At 51.2% G+C, this 22,098-nt stretch overlaps 1 protein-coding gene and 1 long non-coding RNA gene across 2 annotated transcripts; both read right to left on the reverse strand.

The window, feature by feature from the left end:
* Positions 1–620: 620 nt before the first annotated feature.
* Positions 621–7,398, reverse strand: LOC122378769. Its single transcript, XM_043360235.1, has 2 exons — positions 6,223–7,398; positions 621–1,661 (listed from the first exon to the last, which is right to left on the reverse strand). The coding sequence occupies exons 1-2, from the start codon at positions 7,396–7,398 to the stop codon at positions 621–623; spliced, it is 2,217 nt and encodes a 738-aa protein (XP_043216170.1).
* Positions 7,399–12,294: 4,896 nt separating this feature from the next.
* LOC122378777 lies at positions 12,295–14,314 on the reverse strand. Its single transcript, XR_006256074.1, has 3 exons — positions 13,932–14,314; positions 13,557–13,692; positions 12,295–12,880 (listed from the first exon to the last, which is right to left on the reverse strand). It is a non-coding gene; the product is annotated as an uncharacterized LOC122378777 (long non-coding RNA).
* Positions 14,315–22,098: the final 7,784 nt, after the last annotated feature.

A 22,098-nucleotide genomic window follows, 5' to 3' on the forward strand; every position in this document is an offset into this window, starting at 1 on the left:
GTGGCACCATGGATGTCATAGGCGATCCCAGGAAGATTGCGGCCAGAATACCCCAAACGGCAGAAAATGAGGTTTTTGGTGGATATCTCGGAAAGTATTTGGCATACAACGATGAAATTTCACAGTCTCGTGGTAAATGTGCATACACATAATCCGGGTTGATACTTATGCATTTAAACATTATATAGGACCAGATATGACCGAAAAAGCAAAACCAACAAGACTTTTACTGGAGAGCCGTACATACTGCACAGTGCAGCGACCCTTGCAGGCCGTTTGCACCAAATAAGTGGTTTGTAGTTAACCGAGTTAGAGCTCCGTGTTTGGTTGACTCATGGCTGCATCCTGGAGCAGCTTCACCGACAACGATGGACACCTTGCCTCTTCAACGGACGTCTCATCGAGAATACAGGCAAAAGGACACATGTGTGACACATTTACAATCTAAAATTTGAAATATTCTATCTGGCTGTGTCCGCCGAGCCGTTTGCTTGGCGGACAATTTGATCACCGGACTAAAGAATTGATAAATTTTAGTGGAGCACGGTATCTATAAAGGAACAATGTAAGCCTTTCTTATTGACAGGAGCTGTTGTTGTTGTTGGTCTCCCCGGGTCGGCTCACGGCCGACCGTAGCCAAACGGCTCTTGGTGACTGAGGTAGCCGCGGCTCAAGGCCGCCACGGCCCCGCCGTCCCGAAGCTGCGTAGGGTCCGGTCTGATATTGCCGAGTAGGCGGAGCCTCGCGCCAGCCAAGCACGGGCACCTCAGCAGCACGTGCTCCGGCGTGTCTGGGCCCTCGCGACACACCAGGCAGCGCGCCGCCGGGCAGGCCAGATCACTGCACTGTGGGCAGTCGCGCTCGGGGCGGCGTCCGATTCTGTGAAGGTAGCTCTGCGAGCGGCTCCAGTGTCCCGCCCGCAGCTGGTGGACGTTGACCGCCTCGTCGCGAGACTCCAGGAGCACCGGCATCGGCATCCGGTCTCCCATGATGGTTTTGAAGAAGCTGTCTGGCCAGCTGCGACGCCATGCCTTGGTGGCGGAGCGGCCGACTGCCTTCACCATCGAGCGGACGTCCGTTGGGACGGCGTCTTGCGACAGGCTGGATGCCTCTTTAGCCAGCACGTCCGCTCTCTCGTTGCCGGGTATTCCGCAGTGCGCTTGGATCCACTGCATGAAGACTCGGCGTCCTCCGTCCGTGAGCGCCAGGAGCAGTCGCCATACGGCGGCGCCGAGTGCTGTCGCCTGGCTCCCAGCCCCACTCGCCAGTGTGGCGAGCGCCGCCTGCGAGTCGGCGCAGACGATGACCGGGCTCTCCGCCAGGCCGCCCTCCAGCCGCAGCAGCATCTCCAGTGCCCCGCGGATCGCCACCAATTCGGCGCGGGTGCTGCTGCATATCCTGCCCGCAGGGGCTCGGAGCTCGTGTTCCTCGCCTGAGGGGAGGATTATCAGCGCTCCACTCCCTCCGGCTGAGACACCTCCCTCCGCCGAGCCGTCGCTCCACACCCATACGGCGTCGTCTGGGAGGGTGGCCAGATGCTCCTCCGCTCTCTCCCGCCGGACGTCGGGTGGTGCTGTGCGGCTGATGTGGTTGCCGATGTCAAGTCTGAACTGGACCCTGGTGTCATCGATCCACGGTGGGATGGTGACGTGCAGGCGCTCCTCCACAGGTACGGTTCTCCAGGGTATTAGTCGTTGGTCGCTCGGCGAGCGGGAGGGCAACCAGTTCCGCCCCTGTATCGCGCGGCCCCTTGCTCCGCCCAGTTACGCACGAGCGTACTCCACGCCGCGTAGTAGCGTGGGGAGGGGAGGGTTAGAATGGTGGCATGTGTAGAGGCTAGAACCGGTTTCCACCGCCATGCCACCGCCCAGCGACATGGAGCGGGGTCAGTGACCAGGGCGCAGGGAAAGGTCAGAGGTCAGCTATAACGTAGAGCTTTGTGTCTCCCTCCCCTCCGCGTGTAACGACCGCACGACAGCGGCCGGCCGCCGATCAGGCTTGACATGTCAAGGTCACCCTCAGTCAACGGGCTCGGAGGGTTGGTCGAGTGCGCGTCCGGCATGGCTGACGACTAGTCTTGACCATATGCTATGGTGCCGATAGACTAGCGTGGGTAATAAGTTTTCGTTCAGTGCATATGGCTGCTGGGGTGTGTCATCTTGATATGATGCTTTGTAACGTGTATGATACGCTTAAAACCTCGCTGGCAGTGGCCGAGAGGAGAGGGGGGGGGGGCGCCGCCTCCACAGTCCACATGTTTATTTGTGTTGACTGTTGATAGCTGCGAGAGCTGAAATTTGGCAAGCGTGACCTTTGATTCAAGCTGAATTTTTATGACAGCAGCTGTATTTTCACCCTCGCCCATATTGGTGTTTTCCCAGCGTCTATCGTAAAGGGGGGGAGGAGGGTCCGTTGGACCCCTTTGCCGTTCAGCCCCTGATCGAGCTAGAGCTTCTCGGAAAAAGAGCGTGTCGCCCGTGACGAGAGGAGGCCGATGATATCCAATTTTAAGGTCCTAGGTCATTGGTTGACAGGTCAATATAACTCAAAAAAACGGGAGAATCAGGACCTGTTAGAGCTTCGTGAAGTAACAGCTTCACTTCGTGAAAGTGAAGCTGTTATAGGGTTTTGCGGGGTGCTGATCACGAATTTCAAGTTGCTTTTTATCACAGATGATGTTTTCGTGCATTTAGGCCAGGTCGGGTCAGGTCAGGTCAGGTCACATGTTACGAGGGAACCAAAACTACTTCTTAAATGTTCAAACGGTTTCTAAATGCGAAATCAACTCCAAAATCTACCTTAGAAACATGTAGAACTCGAAAGAGTGAACAAAGGTCATCAAAGGCCAGTGACCTGACTGACCTTCACGTAACCTTGATACCCACTGGAATCCATGGGATCACCATCCTTTCACATGTTTGATCGCTTAAAGCCACAAAAAGACAATAAAACGCGCTCTACTCGAAATACGCCAAAACGCGATTCGCGATTCCGGCCAAACATGGTCTTGGAAAACAGGTCACAAGTCAAAGGTCTTTTGAGTCAGGGTCATACAAATTATAGGGTAGGCGTAATATTGATTAACTCGAGGGCATTGAAAGTTTCGTCGCAATCAGCCGCTTTTTGCGCGAGTTATTTGCGAAAAACTGAGGGTAGGAGGCAGGGTTTCGGAGTCGGAGTCGAAGTCAGAGTCGAAGTCGGAGTCGGAGTCGCCCGGAGTCGTGGCAAGCAGCCAGGAGTCAGAGTCGGAGTCGGAGTCGGTCCAGCTGCCTCGACTCCGACTCCGGAAAGTTAACTGAAGTCAATCCGTGCTATCACTTTTCAGCTGTTTTTAACTAGTTTCCCAACGGCAAAATTCGCTTCTGGTGATCACAAACAAGGTATTTTTTCCCACATCTTGTTTTGTTCTGAAAAGCTAACATTGCATCTTACAAATTTCAATTTATGTCATAATTTAGTAGGCAAACATTTTGTATTTGCGTTATAACTTCTACTATTCAGTCTGTATATTTACTTTCTTCTTTTATCGCTCCGAAAAGTGCCTAACACAAACACAGACCGACATGATGGCGATGCCCGTGGTCATGATACGGCCACACTCGTGCTTCTCGGCGGGTTTTCAAGCTGGTCGCTAGACTTGGGAGAAATGGTGACCGCATGAACGAAACCGGAACGATCTCCCGGTGCGCGAACAGGGTGTCCGGAAAGTTCTGGCGCCTCTTTTGGACGTCGTCTAACGCGCACTGTGATTGTTGGACTTTCAACCAATCACCGCAGATATGAACCCTCGTTCACCGCTCAGCTAAGGGTCGCGTAAATATGACGTTGAATCGTTTTCAGTGCTAGGTATATGGGCGAAGATGCGCCTTGTCTCTGAGAGCCCGGTGCGGCTTGAACAAGGCGCGATTTGCAGCGCGATGCGGCGTTTCCCGGCGAACGGTTGAGCAGGCAAAGGTGCATTCCGGCTCGGAAATTTCTTAGAAAATATTATCACTCATTTACGACCACGGTATGCCAAAGCTGCTGAGACTGAAGCAGCATTTCAGCGGCAATCGAAGAAAATCTGGGGTCTGATGGGCACAAATGTTCCATCATCTTCGTCAAGGTTAAATAAATGGCTGACAGGCTGGTCCACGAGGGGTTCCTGGACAGTGGACACGACAATCAAGGCGACGTGCCCTAAGGGTCGTCGCCTTGATTGTCGACGAAAGGGTCATTTCGCACTTCAACAGCACGGAGCGCCCTCCAACAACGCCGCTGCCGTCCAAACCAAACTGACAGAGGAGCTCGGCAGACCAGATCACCGTGGTGAAATGAGATAAGGCCACCTTATTATCCCAGCCTTAACCCGCTCAACTAAGGCATGCTACGCGTTTTGCAGAATAAGCTCTCGGCCACCTCTCATCTCAGCCTGGAGTCGCTGAAGACTCGCATCATGACAGCATGGGAGGACAGGAAATGTCCTGCATCGTCAAAAGCCGCAGGCGTTTCCGCCCTTGCGTCGAGACCGTCGTCGGCACAGACGGTGGTTTCAATGAATGGGCACTTAGCACAAGCATGTGGCTTGGTGCTCCTGGTCATTGTTTTGTTCTATTGCTGAGTGTATATGGACCAAAGGCATTTATTTCAAAAATGTTGAAAAGCGCCAGGACTTTCCGGACACCCTGTTGCAGGAGTTTTCACCAAAAAGTCCCGATCAAATTGAGCTAGCGAGTCGGGAAGCCACCAGTGGACTTGTGAGGACCTACCGAATCGAAGAAGCGATATGACCTCCTTGGGCCAGCTTCGTGGCCTGAGTGGCTCTGCCCTGACCATGACCTGATGTGAACACATTAAATTGACCTCAACAAAAACAAAGCGTATACTATTCGACGCTTGAGCATGCACAACTCGATGGTGCCATGATCTTGGCTCTGTAACCACTTATGGTGAAGTTGTTTACCAAAAAACGATCCCGCGACTTGGAGCACTTGTACTGACCTCAGAGTTTATCGGTTGACCTGAGACATTCAACTCGGGTACCAGTTGCTGCATCTCATACGACGCACGCGCTCAGTTTTATCCGCAAGGCGCTAGCTCAATTATGGGGCAAAAAAGACGGAGAGGGGTCGTAATCGCCCCCCCCCCCTCGGCCTGGGTATATGCAGGAAACCCAAAATTCCGTTGAGGGTTAAGCACTGAAGTGATATATTATGATTCGAGAAGGTATAGGTCAAAACAAGTATGCACACGAGCGGGTGTGAATAAAACTGTGTTTGAGGTATGCCTTTTTTATTATACATTCGATTTGCTTTAGTTATTGGTAAGAACAGATACAACCAAGAAGAGCGCCCCTGAAGAAAAGGTGGCGCACCGAACGGGTGCGATTTTAAGGTCTAAGGTCAGTCGGGGACCTTTAAGTTCGGATCAAGCGCTGCATGTTAGGGGTAAAAAAATGGGGGTGGGGGCAAAAAAGCATCCCGATTTTGGCAGCATCGTCATGCTTTGTCACGGCACTCATCCACTTCCTCGTCCGAAATATTATTTCCTTTTTGTATGAGTTCTGGCATAATCCCGCACATTATGCTGCATGTTGTTTGCCATGAAAAAACAATGCATGTTCAGCTACGTTCTACGCAGTACGCACTAACCTAACCACCATCCCATCATCCACCACTAGCCACCATCCCGTTCTGTGCTCCCTTCCACCCCACACGAATCAGCCGAGATACTATTCACAGTAGTCAGTCGGGCTAGCGCTATCCTATCCTCCCTTCCTGACTGCACAGCGCTAAAACCCAGAGCCCAGACTTCCCGAGCGCGACCTCTGACCCCACGCGGTCCGAAGGGTCGGCCAATGCCTAAGGGCGCGCCGCGCGCCGGCCACCCGGATAGCCTCTGCCGAGTCTCCCTTTCATACACCGTTTACTACGCGCTCGATTCATTCATGATTCTGTGTTTCCGTGCTCCTCTCGTTAGATGGCTCTACTAATGTCATAGGCGATCCCAGGAAGATTGCGGCCAGAATACCCCAAACGGCAGAAAATGAGGTTTTTGGTGAATATCTCGGAAAGTATTTGGCATACAACGATGCAATTTCACAGTCTCGTGGTAAATGTGCATACACATAATTCGGGTTGATACTTATGCATTTGAACATTATATAGGACCAGATATGTCCGAAAAAGCAAAACCAACAAGACTTTTACTGGAGAGCCGTACATCTCGCACGCCCGCGCTCACCAGGGCGCGCGCTCCCGTGTCGCGCCAGCCGGTGGTGGTGCGGAGCCGCCGTGGGGCCGTTGCTTCGGCCACCGCGCGCAGTGGGTCGCCGCTTCTTTGTGAGGCTGCCAGACAGCTCAGTCTGGCAGCGAGCAGGTCCCGGCGTGCTCTCACGGGAACCAGACCGGCTTCCGCGAGGAGCGGGTCCCTCGGCGTGCTCACGGGGCACCCGGTGATAACGCGGGCTGCGGCGCGCATCTCAATCTCCAGTAGCTCTACGTGGGACTCGGACGCTGCAGGGAGCCATGCAGCCGCCGCGTATTCCAGGGCACCGCGGATGTAGCCGTTGGCTACTACTCGCAGCTGTGGCTCCCGCAGACCCCAGGAACGCCCGGTCATCTTACGGAGCTGTGCGATCCTCGGCTTGGTCTTCTTCCGGACGCGCGCGCAGTGCTCGCCCATGTGAAGTTGCCGGTCCAGGGTTACACCGAGAAGGTGAAGGTGTCTCCCAGCGTCCACTCGTGCCCCGTCTACGTGGATGTACAGGTCCCGGGCGTCGACGTAGTGCTGCGACAGGGCTAAAACTTGCGTCTTGCTTCCTGCCAGCCGCATCTTCCAGTCGCGGGCCCATTTCGCTATGGCATCCGCCGCTTGTTGAGCCCGGTCCCTGGCTTCCGCTATCGTACCGCCGGAACACAGTGTTGCGGTGTCATCGGCGTACAGGAAGACAGAGGTGCCCGGGATCCGCTTCAGCGCCGCCACGAGGTCCGCCGACCACAGCGTGAACAGGGTCGGTGCGAGGACGGACCCCTGCGGCAGGCCAGCTTGGAATGGGCGGTTCCGGCTCCGTGACCCATTGACCTCCGCGCAGGCGCGTCGGTCTCGGAGGAAGTGGTGAATCCACGTGACAAGGCACCGTGGAAGGTGATGGGACATCTTCAGTCGCAGCATTTGATGGTCGATTACATCGTAGGCGCGGGAGAAGTCATAGGCCGTCAACACGAACCTGGCGGCGGTCTTGCCGTCAGACGGGCGTCCCTTCGGTGGCGGCCGGTTCCACCCGTCCTGGACTTCTTGTATGAGTCGTCCCAGGTTCTCCTCTGCAGAGCGGCCGCGGCGAAAACCGACCTGCTCTGCGGGGATAATGTTGTCTCGCTCCAGTAGGTGCGTGAGCCTAGCTGCCACCATCCGCTCCATCAGCTTGGCGACGTGGCTGGTGAGCGATATCGGACGGTAGCTAGTGACCTCTTGAGGGTCCTTCCCGGCCAACGGGTTCCGCCTCCCCGCGGTGGACGGCGGGGGTCCGACGACTGCTGCTACGGTGGCGATCCGAGGGCCCAGGCGCGCGCGGTGCGAAGACCACGCGCGCTGCACCAAATGGAACCCAGATGCTCCCGACAGTGCGGACGCCGTGGGGTCGACGCCCTGCGGCCCCGCCGCCCCGAGGCTGCATACCGACACTTCTCACCATCTCCGCCGGAGCTCCGCGGGCCTGGGCGCCGTACGACGGCAGCCCGGGCCCGCGTAGCTAAGTGAGCGACGCGCCCCCCGCCGTGAGGCCCGACGGCGGGGGCAGGAGGGACTGCGGCCCATGGGTGCCCAGGGGAGGCCACAGCCGGAGAGTCAAGAATCGGAGGTACCGTCACAACTGCCAAGTTCGAAGCCGACTGCTGGTGATCAGCTGGAACGCGGAGGGGGTCCTCGGGAAGATCGGGGAGCTCAGCCGTTGGCTGTCGGACACGAAGGTGGACGTGGCGGCGATCCAGGAGGCTCAGTTGGCTGGCAAGGCCCTCACGGTCCCGGGGTATCAGACGGCTGCAGTCTCAAGAAGGGCCCGAGGCAGGAGGGACGGTGGACCGGTCCGCGGCGGGGACGTTGCAATCCTGGTCAGGAACGGTCTGAACTTCACCACCATCAGGAGCTCCCCCCTTCAGCCTCAAGACGACACCACCGAGTGCTGTGCCATCCGTGTCATCTTGAGCACAGCAAGACAACACTCCAGACACCTCGACATCTACAATGTGTACCGCCCGCCCATCCGAACATCCGCCCAGGACGAGCGGGTCGACTTCTTCAGCCTGGATGCATTCCCGAGCAATGATGCCACTATCATCACGGGAGATCTCAACAGCCACCACCCTGTCTGGGATGTTTCTTGACAGGAGCTCGTCAACAGGGTCTGTTCGAACATGCTGACTGAGGGAGGGGTGTAAGCCCTGCAGTGATGCTGCCCCTACCAAGGGAACTGAAAAGCATGCATGATTCCCCGGGCGGTCCCCCGGGGGTGGCGGAGGAGACGGCACGGGGCGGGGACGGGGGCGGGGGCGGGGGCGGGGACGGCTAAGACGCCACATTGAGTCACCCCTGCCTGCGTGGGAGTGAGTGAAGCCAGTTCAGTGCAGCCGGCGGCCGGACGGAGCCGCTGAGACAGAACGGAATCCCGACCGGATGCGGCCGCAGCAGATACAGGAAACCCGAGTGGCCGCATCGCGCACAGCAGACGCGAGTAAATAAACGGTGCATCACGGCCGGGGAGCGGGCCCGGGAGCCGACTGCAGAGCTACCCGACCGGACCCGGGGCGACCCGGTCGGGAGGGCCGCCCGCCGCCCACGGCACGGCCGTCTGGACGACATCAGTCGAGTTGTGTATTTGTGAACAGCTTCTTTAAGAAACCCGTGAAAAGCGAGCCAAATGACAAGGATAGGGAATGCTGTATCTCTACAGCATCCTTGTCCCCTATAGCCCGAGTTACTTGTTTCAATACCTGTGATTGAATCCCTGCGGAGCAATGCTATTGGAAATAACTGACAACATATTTGATTGCTAGATGATACTTCTGTCTGTAAAAAGAAAAAAAGCCAGAAAATAATATCCAACTTAGACAGCCAGGTCGATTTTGTATGCGTAAAATTACCAAAGCCGATAAGAGCACGCGTCGCAGAGAGCTGGTGGAACACCTGTACCATTACCACGAGTTTACCAGTGATACAGACGGCACGCACAGCCCGACTGCCGAAGCCAGCTGGTGATGGTCCGGGCATGCCTCTTGGAGCGGATAAAAAATCTAGCTCAATCAGCAGGAAACGTTTTACAGACTGGACATGCTTATGTGCCGGGTTGCTGTGAAAATGTACGAAAGCTGTGACGAATTCGGATAACCCATAAACAAGTGTTTTCGCGTCTGGGAGCTGAAAACGAACGGATGCGCATGGGAACAACAGCACTAAGCGGGTCGTTGCGCAAAATATGAGTAGTGAAAAAGCTTTGTTTGAGCGCCTAACTAAGTATAGTCGCCTGCAGCTTTCAATTGGTAAATTAAACACAATGTCCATTATACCGAGCATCATAGGCGGCGGAACGATTTGAGACAAGGGGGGGGGGCACCAGCTCAAGGAGCCAAACCCACTGTAAAAAAAGTTTAGCACCATAGAGGTACTTTTCAATTGACTAATTTTCAGTACCCTAGCGGTGCTAAGCTAAGCATTTTATTCGTACTTAACTGAGATCTAGTTTAGTGTCAATGTGCTAATATAAGTACCCATATTTGTTTAGCACCCGTGTACTAAATGTAGTACCCTACGCCTGCTAGACCAATTTTCAGTACCCTAGCGGTGCTAAACTTTAAAAGGTGCTAAGAATAGCATGCAGTTAGTACCTTCCGTACTCACATATGAACCGTTTTAGCGCTGTTGATACCCCACGACAAGTAGAATAATGCTAACGAAAGCAATGGGGCTGAAAGTAGAATATCTTTACTAGTTAAAGCTGCTGCATGAAAAGGTCGCAAAAACTGCTTTCTTTAGCAGCATATGCTTTCACTAGTTACTGCAAAAAGGACTCATCAATTACCAAAAAGGAATTGTGTAAAGCCGAAAAGGCGTGCAAAAAAAGGTTATCCTAGGTCAGTGATAACTAGAGTCTCAATAATTGTTTTTTTTTGCATTCTGCAATATTCCCTTGTAAGTGCATCTTTCAAGCATCCAAAACATTTTAAAACAGAAAAATAATAATAGAACATTTATTAACACTTCATATCATCTGCATGAAAAACAAGTGCAAATATATACACAAACAAACGCACGGGAAAGAACAAAAGGTCGCTATACCTGCTCACTCGCAGTATGAGTGACCGACGATTAACGCGAGATCGACTGGGGGAGGTGGGAGGGGGGGGGGGAGGGTCGCTGAACCGACGTTCCTTTCATGGCCATGAGTTCCACCCCATCCACGACCAGACGGCGTTTAGTGATAGACGGTCCCGGAGACCCCGTATTGTTGTCGTAGTTGTCCTCCATCGATAAGTGATAGCCGACGGAAGAACTGACCAGGCTCCATGTCTGGAGCAAAAAAAAAACTGGATCAGTTCCAATATATTTCTCTAGTTATTTTTGCAAACAACACAGCTTTCCTTTCAGACCAAAGAAGCGCCATTTGCCAAAGCCAGAATATGAAGCACTTAAACAATATAAGATAATGTCAAAAGATATAATGTGTCAGACTCACCTATGTCGGATCAACGTCGGTGTCGGTGGCATGTGTCGGTGGCAAATGCTCATGTACCACCCGGCCCCGGAGCACTTCACTTCACTTCACTTCACTGCACTGCTGCACTGCACTTCCCTCCACCTCACTGCCTCCCGGAGCAGGGGCACGCACTCCCATGCCACGCACGACGGATTTCACCGATAATAGCTGATTTAAGCTATCATTCCAGAGCTATCACTCGGTGGCATGTGCCCGGAGCACTTCACTTCACTTCATTTCACTTCATATACCGGAGCACGCCCAGCCAGCAAATCGGAGCTTTCCCCGTACGGGGAAGGCCTGTGGCGAGCTTGGGGCAGGCTCGGGGAAACCCCAACCGTTCTCCTGGGGAAAACGGAGCGTTCGCTTGGGATTTGAGACACTTTGTACGGGGAACTTTATGCGGGATTCGTACGGGGAAACGGTATAACTGCCCAAGCGTTCCCCAAACGTCCCCCAAGCTACCCCCGCGCCGACTATGGTTAAAACCCGTTGTTAAGGTCGGTTCCCCGTACGGGGCTTTCGAACATTTTCCCCAAGAAGATCCTGTGCGAGCCCCGCACATTCCCCCACCCGGCTATACGGGTTTATGCTTACTGGAGACCTTCCCCGATCGGGGAAACCGTGATTTTCCCCTAACGTTCCAAGACCTTTCCCCCGCGCGAACCCCGGCCGTTCCCCGACTTGGCAATGGCCCCACTGCCTTGTCTGCTTTTTTCCCCGTACGGAGAAGCCAGTAAAAACCGCACTGGGAAACAGATCCGGGTCCCATTAAAATTGACAATGACTATTTATTTTGTCCGTAAACATACAAATATTTGTATACACATACTTGTATAAATACAAACAAAATTGTCCACTTGTTTCCCCGCAATAGGGAAATGATAAAACCACACAGGAAAATAATTAGAACCAATCCATTTGGCTATGCCTGTTTATTTCCAGACTTTCAGGACGCTTCAGCGACTAGATCACTACACAACAGTCGGCCAAGCATGGTATGTACCACCACAGCCTATACTATTTTTATGTGGAGTCCTTCATTTGATGAAAGGTTAACATAGGTACTTGATATACTCGTTACAAATCAAGACAAACCCTAAAAATCTAAAAAGTTAATTGTCTTTAAAAACGGGCTTCGCTGAGGAAAACTAAATATTATAACCAAATATTTCGGGTTTATTGATCAGCCTTGTTCACTGGTTTGAAATACATTTTTCTCAAAAACATGACCTAAAAATTCAAATATTCATATAGTGCCGTCAGTGATGACGATCTTCTAGCTTACGAAAAACCGAACAAATGAATCGTGGTGGAACACATTTCAAGACACACTGTAACAGGCAAACGCACACATGTTCCTATCTCAACGCAATGTCCCAAATAGGGCTGATGGTGACCTTTCCGACCCCCTGTTCAATGAAAGGTCAACATCAAAGGAAAGGTCACCATCAGCCCTATTTGAGACATTGCGTTGAGATAGGAACATGTGTGCGTTTGCCTGTTACAGTGTGTCTTGAAATGTGTTTCACCACGATTCATTTGTTCGGTTTTTCGTAAGCTAGAAGATCGTCATCACTGACGGCACGATATGAATATTTGAATTTTTAGGTCATGTTTTTGAGAAAAATGTATTTCAAACCAGTGAACAAGGCTGATCAATAAAGCCGAAATATGTATTTGGTTATAATATTTAGTTTTCCTCAGCGAAGCCCGTTTTTAAAAACAATTAACTTTTTAGATATTTATTAACCTGAGGAAAAGAATAATGACGTTTCGGCAAAACCCTAAAAAGGTTATTATTCACTTAAAATACATTGTGAACGCTTAGCAGGTGGCAAACATGACATACAGCAGCAGCACAGCAGTGACAAACAACAGGTGACGAACACGAGCACTGGTAACCGGTCTAACCCCAGTTCTAACACGTCGAACTCCAGTTTTTCCTCTGCAGTAGGAGTCTGTTCAGCAGATTGAGTACGACGGCTTTGCTGTAGTCTCCCTACAGCTGGTCCCGCCTTCCGATCAGTAGTGCCCTGGATCCACAACTCGAGTCTTCCTTCTGGCTGTTTCAGACACATCTCAGCGGTCAGCTGCCGCTGAGAGCCACCTTGCTATGATCCATGTCCCAGCGCATCTCCAGGAATTCTGCGGCTGTGGACAAAAACAAAAATATGTGCACTTGTAGGTATATCAATCAGGTTTTACAGCTAGCTACTACATGAAATGTCCTTATATGGAAACGTCAGCTTACGCTGAAACATGTTGAATGCCATTTTATAAAATTACACTTATTTATAACTTTTTTCCACGAAAAGTGCTTAAAAATTGAATGTGATATACTTAGAATAATTAATTAAATCAGGAAATAAAATTCAATAATTAGATTTGTACTTCTAAACATTTCTCATTCCAGGAAAAGTCATTAGGTAATAAATGTTTTACGTCTATATTACGCCTTACGAAGTTCCTCGCGAAAGCACTTGACAGATAAATGAACGCCGTTTGACAATTAAAATCGGTTGCTATATAGTTTTTCAAGATAACAATCCCTTTCCAGAGCTGTCTAGTAGAGCCGCTGAAACAGGCTCTTCCCGAAGACAGAAAATGGAATGCGAGAGCCTATTCAAATGCATGTTATTTATTACAATCGCGTCAATTGTTCGCACATCCCTGTAAGTGGTTGATGCGATCGTGATTTCATGTGTTTAATTAATGGGCTCTCGCATGAAATTTTCTGCAGAAAGAGTGTGTCTCAGCCTTTAGACTTGGGTGAAGGACAGGTTGTTCAACAGCTCTAAGCTAGCCCCCACCCCCATAAACTGCTTACCATCTTCGCCTGGAAGTCGCTCTTCGGTTGCTCATGCGAGCAATTACGCATTAACTCCACGCCGGGTTCATACTGCTGTTGTGGGTTCTGCCAAGTCCCGTCGGAAACCTTCCGGTCGTAACCGGCAGACGTCCCTCTAGAACAGAAGCAGATGAAGCATTAGGCTGATGACATTATATTGTCCGGGCAATTTAAGGATAATCTCAGACGGAGGTTGATGACCTTAGTCATTTTTACGTCATATTCTGCATATCCTAGACAGTTATCAAGATATTGTGTGTATCGAAAGCTTTGTCTTTTACAATAAACTTGAGTTAGTATCGTCATTTTATATCTGTCATGGATTCGTTACAATTAAGTGCTTTAGTTCCTTACCAACACAGCATAGCTTCCTCGTCGAGCTGCGTCCTCCGTTGTTGCCGAGTCCAGCTTCTCACGCACTGACCCCAGCGGCCAACGGTAGATCACGACTTTGAGCACAGGTCAGTCAAGCGGTCACCACATCTCGCCGTTCACCGTCTTCGTTCACAGCTCTTTAGTGTCGCCGCACTCTTCAGTGCCAACCATGGTCTGACCTGGAGCGGTACCTAGCCCACGGCTTGCTCACACAACCGCGCGGCGCAGTGACTCTGGACCGACTTCCCCCGTTCGTCCCGTCTGACACGTCGGCACGGCCCCATTCACGATGACAGATGGCGACAGGAGACGCCCCTCAACCAGATGTGCGGACGGAACCGACGGCGGCCGGTCGTTGCTACCCCTCCCTTCCCTCCCCTCGCTGCGTTGAGGCGACACATGTATGTCGTAGGCAGTGTGTTGTTGAAATTTTGATGCTTTTGTAATTTCAATGCGATGAGTGATGACAGAAGAAAGAAAACGTAATGTTTATGCCACAGCAGTGCGAGAAGAAACAAAGATCCTGAAAGTTGTCAAAGTTGTTTTTACCTCATGAAATAAGGGCACCAACGTTCGTTCAAAATAATGACGTGTGCGTGTCCTCATCCTCACGGCTTAGCAGGCCCCGTAAACCAAGACGGCTTTACCTCTCTTTTAGGTCGAAAATTACATACATCAAATGCCTCAATCAAATGTCTGCGAATAACCGTTTTCATGATAGGTAACTGGTACACAATTGGTAGGCATTTGGTCCAGATGCGGTGCCGATTTGATCAATTATATCAGACATTATTTTCGATTAAAACACTGAAATAAATAGGTATATGATATAAAGATATGAAAAAGAAATTTGGTGCAAATTTGGTCAGGTTTGATGCATTCGCCAGATCACCTGTCATGAAAACGATTATAAGAAAATTATATCGTTATAGGTATCGTTTTATCGTTATATCGTTATAAAATCGTTATATCGCTAATTTTTTTTTTATTAATCTCCCTTCAATCGATGCATGAACCTATAGCTCTAGAACTGCTCCTAAACTGCTTTTAGCATTCCCAAGATGCATTTTTCTTTATTGAATACTTGTGGCATTACATGCTGGAAGTCGATCTCAAGACGTCCTACTGGCGGTTGGGATTCGTCTGGGGATTAAGTGTAAAATCCCGAGCGGGGAATTTCAACAGTTCCCCTACTTTTCCCCAATCAAACTGTTCTTGAAAATGGGTCGGGGATAACGCACCCTTCCCCGTTCGGGGAATCTGATCTTTTACCCGACCGAACCCCAACAGTGGGGTTTGATTGGGGAATGCTGCTCTTTCCCCGTACGGGGATCGGTGTAATTTCCCCATGTCTTTTGAACATATTACCAATACAGTCGGGGAAGGGATGGGGAACACGGACCGTTCCCCGATCCGATAGGGGAATTGTACGTTCTCCCCAAGCTTTCCCCAACACTGTCCCCGCACTTTCCCCAACCGAATTGCTGGCTGGGCGTGCACACACTCCCACCACGACCAACGGACTCCACTAAAATGGCGCAACACGTGGCCGGAAACAGCTGGCACGCGCATGCGCATATCGCTCTGCGCCGTCAAAACGTGCTAAAGGGCTGGTGATAAGACTCCCAGAGATTTGTAAAGCAGGGCTTAGCTACTTTCTTTGGCGCCAATTTCAAATTTGTTTCCTCTGTAAGCATGTCCGGTTCTGTTGTGATACTAACGTAAGCACCATATTCAGCATTACCAACTTCTAAAACACTTAAAAAGGTTCTAATTAGAAATCCAGCTTGAAAGAGCACTCACTGATGGACTGGGTACTAGCAGAAGTAGACGTTAAGCTCAGTAGAAGAATAGGTGATCTAAACTTATAATATTTGATGGGAATGTTAGCTATCATTAGCACAGTATTAGCACCATGCTTCTTCGTAAATACGTCGTAGGGTTCTTTTGACGCTAAAAGGTGCTACGAATAGCAGCCGTTAGTACCCCAAATGCTAAACTTTTTTTACAGGGGTACCCCCAAATCCTGTTTTCTCATCGGATTTAGGCCACTTATTTTTCGTCACAGCCCTGACACGATGATTTTTTTTTCTATTTTTTTTTTTTTTACTAAACGAAAATGGCAGAACACTCCCGTATGTGTGGTTAACTTGAAGCTGATCCTCAAGTACCTATGTGTTTGTCTCTTTCTTATTCTCGTTTGATAAATTCCATTAACCCTCGCCCGACGAGGGGGGTTGATGCAACCCCCCCCCAAAGTTTTTCGCAAATAACGTAAAAACGGCGGCGCGTAGCGCCGCCAAATTTGGCATACCTTCTGGGGCAACATTTTCGCACCTTTCCTGAAAATTTGAAGTCCCAGTCATTTCAGGTCAGGTCACCAGGTCACAAAAACCGGTACAAGGTCAGGGGAAAATTGGACTAGCTTAGCGGCAACTGAATTCCAAAGTTCACTAAAATTGGTAACAAAGTATACCATTCGATGCGCACTGACGTCCTGAGTTCACTGGTGCTTTTATTTTTGCTCTATCTTTGCTAGGTAAAAAGTTATAAGCGAAAATTTTTTAACATGTTTAAGCAAAATTTTTGCATTCATACCCCCAAAACCCCCTAAATATTGACTTAGAGTCACCAAACTTTCCTAGGGGCGAGATCTCCCATGGACCCACCTACCCTGTAAATTTGTCGTTTCTAAGTGCCATAGGAGCCAATCGCGAGGGGGGTCGTACCAACCCTCCCCCTCGCCGTCCGTGTTATGGAAAAGGCCCTCGCCTGGCGAGGGTTAATCCTACATGTATCAAATTACCAAGAAGCCATTGCAGTACTTATCAGTGGCGAATCCCAGGGGGGAGGTCACATGGGTCATGACTTTGGGCCTGGGGTCACCACATGCCTGCCAGGAGCACCACAGGCCTGACAGCCGACAGGGGCACCACAGGCCCGCCAGGGGTACCACAGGCCTAGCAGGGGCACCACGGGCCTGTCAGTGGCACCACAGGCCTGTCAGGAGCGCCATCGGCCTAGCAAAAGCACTACAGGTCTTCCAGGGGCACTACAGACCTGCCAGGGGCACCAGAGGCCTGCCAGGGGTACTATCGGCTTCGCAGGGGAACCACCAGCCTCGCAAGGGCACCATGGGCCTGTCAAGGGCACCACAAGCCTGTCGTTGGCACTTTAGGATTGTCAGGGGCACCACAAACCTGTTAAGGGCACCTGCGTTCTAACAGGGGCACCACAGGCTCGCCAGGGGCACCACAGACCTGCCAAGGCCCAGGGACACCACAGGCCTAGCAAGGACACCACAGGCCTGTCAGGGGCACCACGGGCCTGTTAGGACCCATGGCACCCAGGGCCCACCGTGGGCTTGTCAGGGGGCAGGGTAGGTAGGTACCACAATCTTTCCAGGGGCACCAGCGGCCTAGCAGAGGCACCAGTCATCACACGACTAACCAAAAATAAAGAAAATAGAAAACTGAAAATAGGGCACCACCAAAATTAAGTGGCCGAAATCCGTTGAGGTTTTCATTTTGGGTATAGGTAGGGGCACCACTTCGATTCATGACCCTTCCCTTGGAGTTTTCCCGAATCTGCTCCTGGTACTAATACATCAAATTTAAGGGGGGGCACCTTGCTATTGGTGCCCCCTTGCAGAATTCAAGGGGGGCACGGTGCCCCGGTGCCCCCCGTTCCGCCGCCTATGCCGAGCATACATTGTACAGGGTGGGGCAGCATAATCGGGAATGCTTTTTGGGCTCTGATCATGAGTAGGCATGGCATTATTTTTATAAATTATATTATGGCAATGAAACGCCCAAAAGTTGTGCATCATCTGACATGACTACATCCATGAGCATGCAACTTCCTGGAAAAGAGCAGCAAAATAGTTCGACGGTGCTCCAAGTGCTTTGCGCGCGCCCATAGACACTAATGTTAAACAAGTAAAACAAGAACATTTTGTTTAAAACCCTGCAATTCCACGTAAAGGTTGCTGGGCAGGTCAACGTGTTATCACGGACGATAAGGATTGTGTGGGGATACTTAGGACAACAGGTTAACGTAATCGTCGTAAAATAACTCTTAGCAGAGGACATACAAGATGACTCACTTGAATATAAGGAAGAAGCACTTGAGCATATTAAAAAGAAACAATGTTCAAAACTTCAGCGACAAAAAATCTTATCACCGACTGGAATACGATAAAAAAGAATGGCATGCCATATAGGGGATTGTATCGAGAATATTCCAGCGGTCATGCAAAGTAAACATCCTGTTGGGGTGATGGACCTATGGGTGGTCTTCAAGGGAGGTGCACGTGGTGCACCCTACTTCATCGAGCCCGGATAAAATGAGCACCTCTGGTAAATACAACCGCACTCTGGCAGACTCACGTGGAGCCGTCGGAAGAGAGGATCACTGACGGTCCAAATCACGTCTTACGAGGACTCTGTCCGTGCTGGTACTGCAGTGAGGACGACATGTTATTGTGTAGGGCACCTCCACCTGAGATGAACCAAAAACTTCTGGTCCTTCAACTCCGCCGATTTAAATCCGACCAAATTCTTTACATGGAGCGTTTTTTGGTAGAAGTTTAATGAACAACTTATCATCAGTAAAAACAGTCTTCAGTGCAAGGTACGAAGCTGATGGGCGATCATGGACAAGCAGGAGGTTGCACGTGCATGCGCGTGCTTTTGGACCCGCCTTGAGAAGGTCATCGACGCCGAGGGCGGTCAAATAGGATGAGGGATAGGTAAAAGGTGACCGATTGATAGGATGTTGCTAAAATAGTGCTTGGAGCTATATTTTTAGATTCATGACCAAATAATCCCGTTTGATATTTATTCCCGATTATGCTGCCCCACCCTGTATAATGGTCAGCATTCTTTCGCCTTGCACGATTCAGACACGGATTGTGCATTTATGTAGGTACCAGTTCTGCCCATGTCCGGTTGCTCTGACCTTTCGCTACCGCGGCGCAGTCCCGGTTCGCTCCAAACCCGTCTGTCCTGCCTCTTCCCAGTTCCCCGCATGTGCCCGCGTTCCGGGCAAGCGACCTCCGGGGTCAGTGAGTACAGCCGTGAACTGATAACCAGGGACTCTTCGCCCATACGTCACACGAGGAGAGCGTCCCATTCTGCCGCCGACGGTAAGAGGACGCACAACTTTCAGACATTACAGACAGTTTACTCTTTAGAATGTAGAATAACCACAATTTATTTCAAAATTGATATAAATTGGATGATAGGTAATAGGAATTGCTTTAGGAACTACTCGTACACCTATAGTAGTCCCCAGTGGCCATGAAAAAACTTAACGTTTAAATTTGAGAATATGCATATGTAAAGCAAATAAAGAGATAATGGGAGCCTTAAAAGCTCAATCAAAATACGTTATACCAGTATAACGCCTTTTGGGGCGACTAACGGAGCGAGCGAGAGGGTGGGCCTTGCACGTGCGAAATTGCGAGGGGGTACCTCCAACTGACTTGTGCACGGCACCCTACTAACTGGTCTCTAGCGATGTGCCAAATTTGGGCACAATCGGCCCAGCCGTTCTCGAGATCTGGAAGCGGCACCCTGCACGTGCGCACGTGCAAAATGGGTCCCAACTGACTTGTGCACGGCACCCTACTAACCGGTCCCTAACCGTGTACCAAATTTGAGCGCAATCGGTCCAGCCGTTCCCGAGATCTGGAAACGACCCCTGCACGTGCGCACGTGCAGCAGCACCCCAACTCTGGCACATGTATATGCAGTGCCTAGTGGGTGCCTACCTACATGCCAACTTTCAGCGCAATCGGCCAAGTAGTTACCGAGATATTGCAACAATTACAAAACTGACACCTCTTCGTTTTGCACGTGGCACGTGCATAAGGGGTCACCCACATGCATCGGGAATAGTCCAATACTTGGTAGAAGGAATGAAGCTACCCTACAAAAATTACCGCGTGTAAATCGGTCAAGTGGTTGCTGAGATATAAGCCTCGCAAAAGCGTGACCACGGCCGGCTGGCCGCTCATACTCAGAAATTTCCGTTAATCTAAGGAAAGACTACGCTCGCTTCGCTCGCTCCGTAATCACGAACGTCTACAGCGGAAACAGTTTTCTTCCATTTACTCGAATAGTCAGACCTTCGGGACACATAGCGTACTGATTACTACGGATCCAGCATTGGCTTCGGGCCCACAGGACTATTGACACTGAAGAGGAAGACAAGTGGTTGCTTCGTCACCCTCAAATAAATATGTTTATGTATATCCCGACGGTTGGCACTCATGGCAGCCAAACCAGGATATAACGCACAGTAGGTAACAACAACATTTATCTTTTGAATCACCGGAGTCGGACACGGGCCATCACTTTGGGGCGACCAAGGCCATCTGGTGAGTGACAACATCAACACGGTGCCGCCGCGGCGCTTCCATATCACACCGGCTGCCAGCGATGACCGGGCACATGAGGTCACCGTCCGCCCCCGCGCCGGCCGGCCCGGCAGCCGGACCACCCACGGCGGCCGGTTCCCGGGGCGGGGGGGGGGGGTCAACGGGTGCAACGGCGGTGCCTTAGATGTAGGTAAATCACAAAGGACCGACCGACGAGTGGGGAAGGGGATGGAGTGGCGATGGGCAGGACGATGAAAAGAGGTGTAGACATGCACGGGGGTCGCGGGGTTCAGTGGGAAGAAACAAACAATACTATTTTCCTCTGTTTAAAATCAGATCAAAATGAGTTATTGATAAGCCGTGGTTAATGTCTCGTAGGCCTGCGTTAGATCAACCTTCGGTCGGACGGTAGGGGTCGGGGTTTACGCAACAAGCTCTGCTTATCCGCATCCATTTAAATATTCGAGGTAGATTTATGAAAAAGCTGGTGGCCACGACAACGCAGAAATCAAGAAAGTTCGACGACAGAAGAAGTGATCAAACATGAGACGTGGTCGCAACGGATACGCTGTGCGTGTGAAATGGTTCATGAAGATATGAAATGCAATCAGCCAGCAATGACTGATGTTCGCAGCCGCGAGGCTCTTATCTAGAGCCAACGGCTACTGTCGGGCAACTACCTTTTTGGAAACTAATGCGCATATACCTATATCTCTGAATACTCTGTAGGTACTAGTGATGTTTCTTGTGCAAAAATGAGATCTGTGCGGGCGTCATATTGAAAGTTGAAAGTGGAAACACACGCCTCCTCTCTAGCCATCTGTTTTCGCTCACTGTCCAGTGTCTGGAGTTTTCTTTCACAAAGAGTCCAGACTCCTCAGACTGGTGAGTTTCCATTACCATCCCGCGCCGGCGGCCTCGGCGGCCCAACCGGTCCCGCCGGCGGCGCGGGCAGCCATGCACGCTCCAATGTGGGCCGCCGCGCCACCGCAGCGCGACGTCGCTCCTTCCAAGAACGCCGCTGTGACGTCACACTTCGGCGAAATGACGTCACCGTTCGGCTGAGCGCTGCCGCGCGGTCGTCGCGGAGAATGCGGCGGTGTAGTGCCGCGGGCGGCGGCTAAACCGCCGCGCTATAAAATACCGCCGCCGATGTGCCGATAAGGCGGCGGGGTCAGGAAGGCGCCGGCGCGGCGGTGGAACCATAGCACCGCGGCGGCATGGGATGTAGTGTACGTCGGTCAGCCCGGCGTCACTGCAGTGCACTTTCACAGCACACGACTGGAGGCCGTCCACCGCGCCTTAGGAGCTCGGATATCCCGGGCTCTAAGCCGATTATGCGTTGAGCAAATCACGTCACGCGGTCACACACACAGGAAATAGAGGGAACTTTGTATGAGCGTCGTAGTTTCTGCGGTAGAAGGACACAAAAATAGACGGTATTTCCTGGGTTTGGCGGAGGAAGTGGGGCCACTATGATCAAGTGGTCACCGTACCCTGTGACGTTTAGTGATTCACATTATTTTTGTGAGGATTTAAGTTGAACTCGTACCTAGTACAACGACAGGAAGGAAGGGATTTCAACGATCTACGTATTTACTCGACACCTTGCCAAGAGCGCTTATTGGTGGACACCGGAACGACTTCGATGGAAGCCCCACGCCTCTACGCTCACCGCCTCCACGCCTCTACGCATACCGAGTAACGATTATTGAGCGCAGCGGGGTATGACTCGTGATAAGGCGAATCTCGTTGGTCCAACTT

Source organism: Amphibalanus amphitrite, unplaced genomic scaffold, assembly GCF_019059575.1.
Source record: "Amphibalanus amphitrite isolate SeventyFive unplaced genomic scaffold, NRLGWU_Aamphi_draft 000065F_arrow, whole genome shotgun sequence".
Classification (NCBI taxonomy): Eukaryota; Metazoa; Arthropoda; class Thecostraca; order Balanomorpha; family Balanidae; genus Amphibalanus; species Amphibalanus amphitrite.

Bases quoted from the DNA above. Each gene is read 5' to 3' on its own strand.
- LOC122378769 (XM_043360235.1), bottom strand. From the start codon at position 7,398: ATGGAGCGGATGGTGGCAGCTAGGCTCACGCACCTACTGGAGCGAGAC. The intron at 1,662-6,222 runs GTGAGCGCGGGC...GTACCTGTGGAG, and splicing joins ACACGGGAGCGCGCGCCCTG to GAGCGCCTGCACGTCACCAT.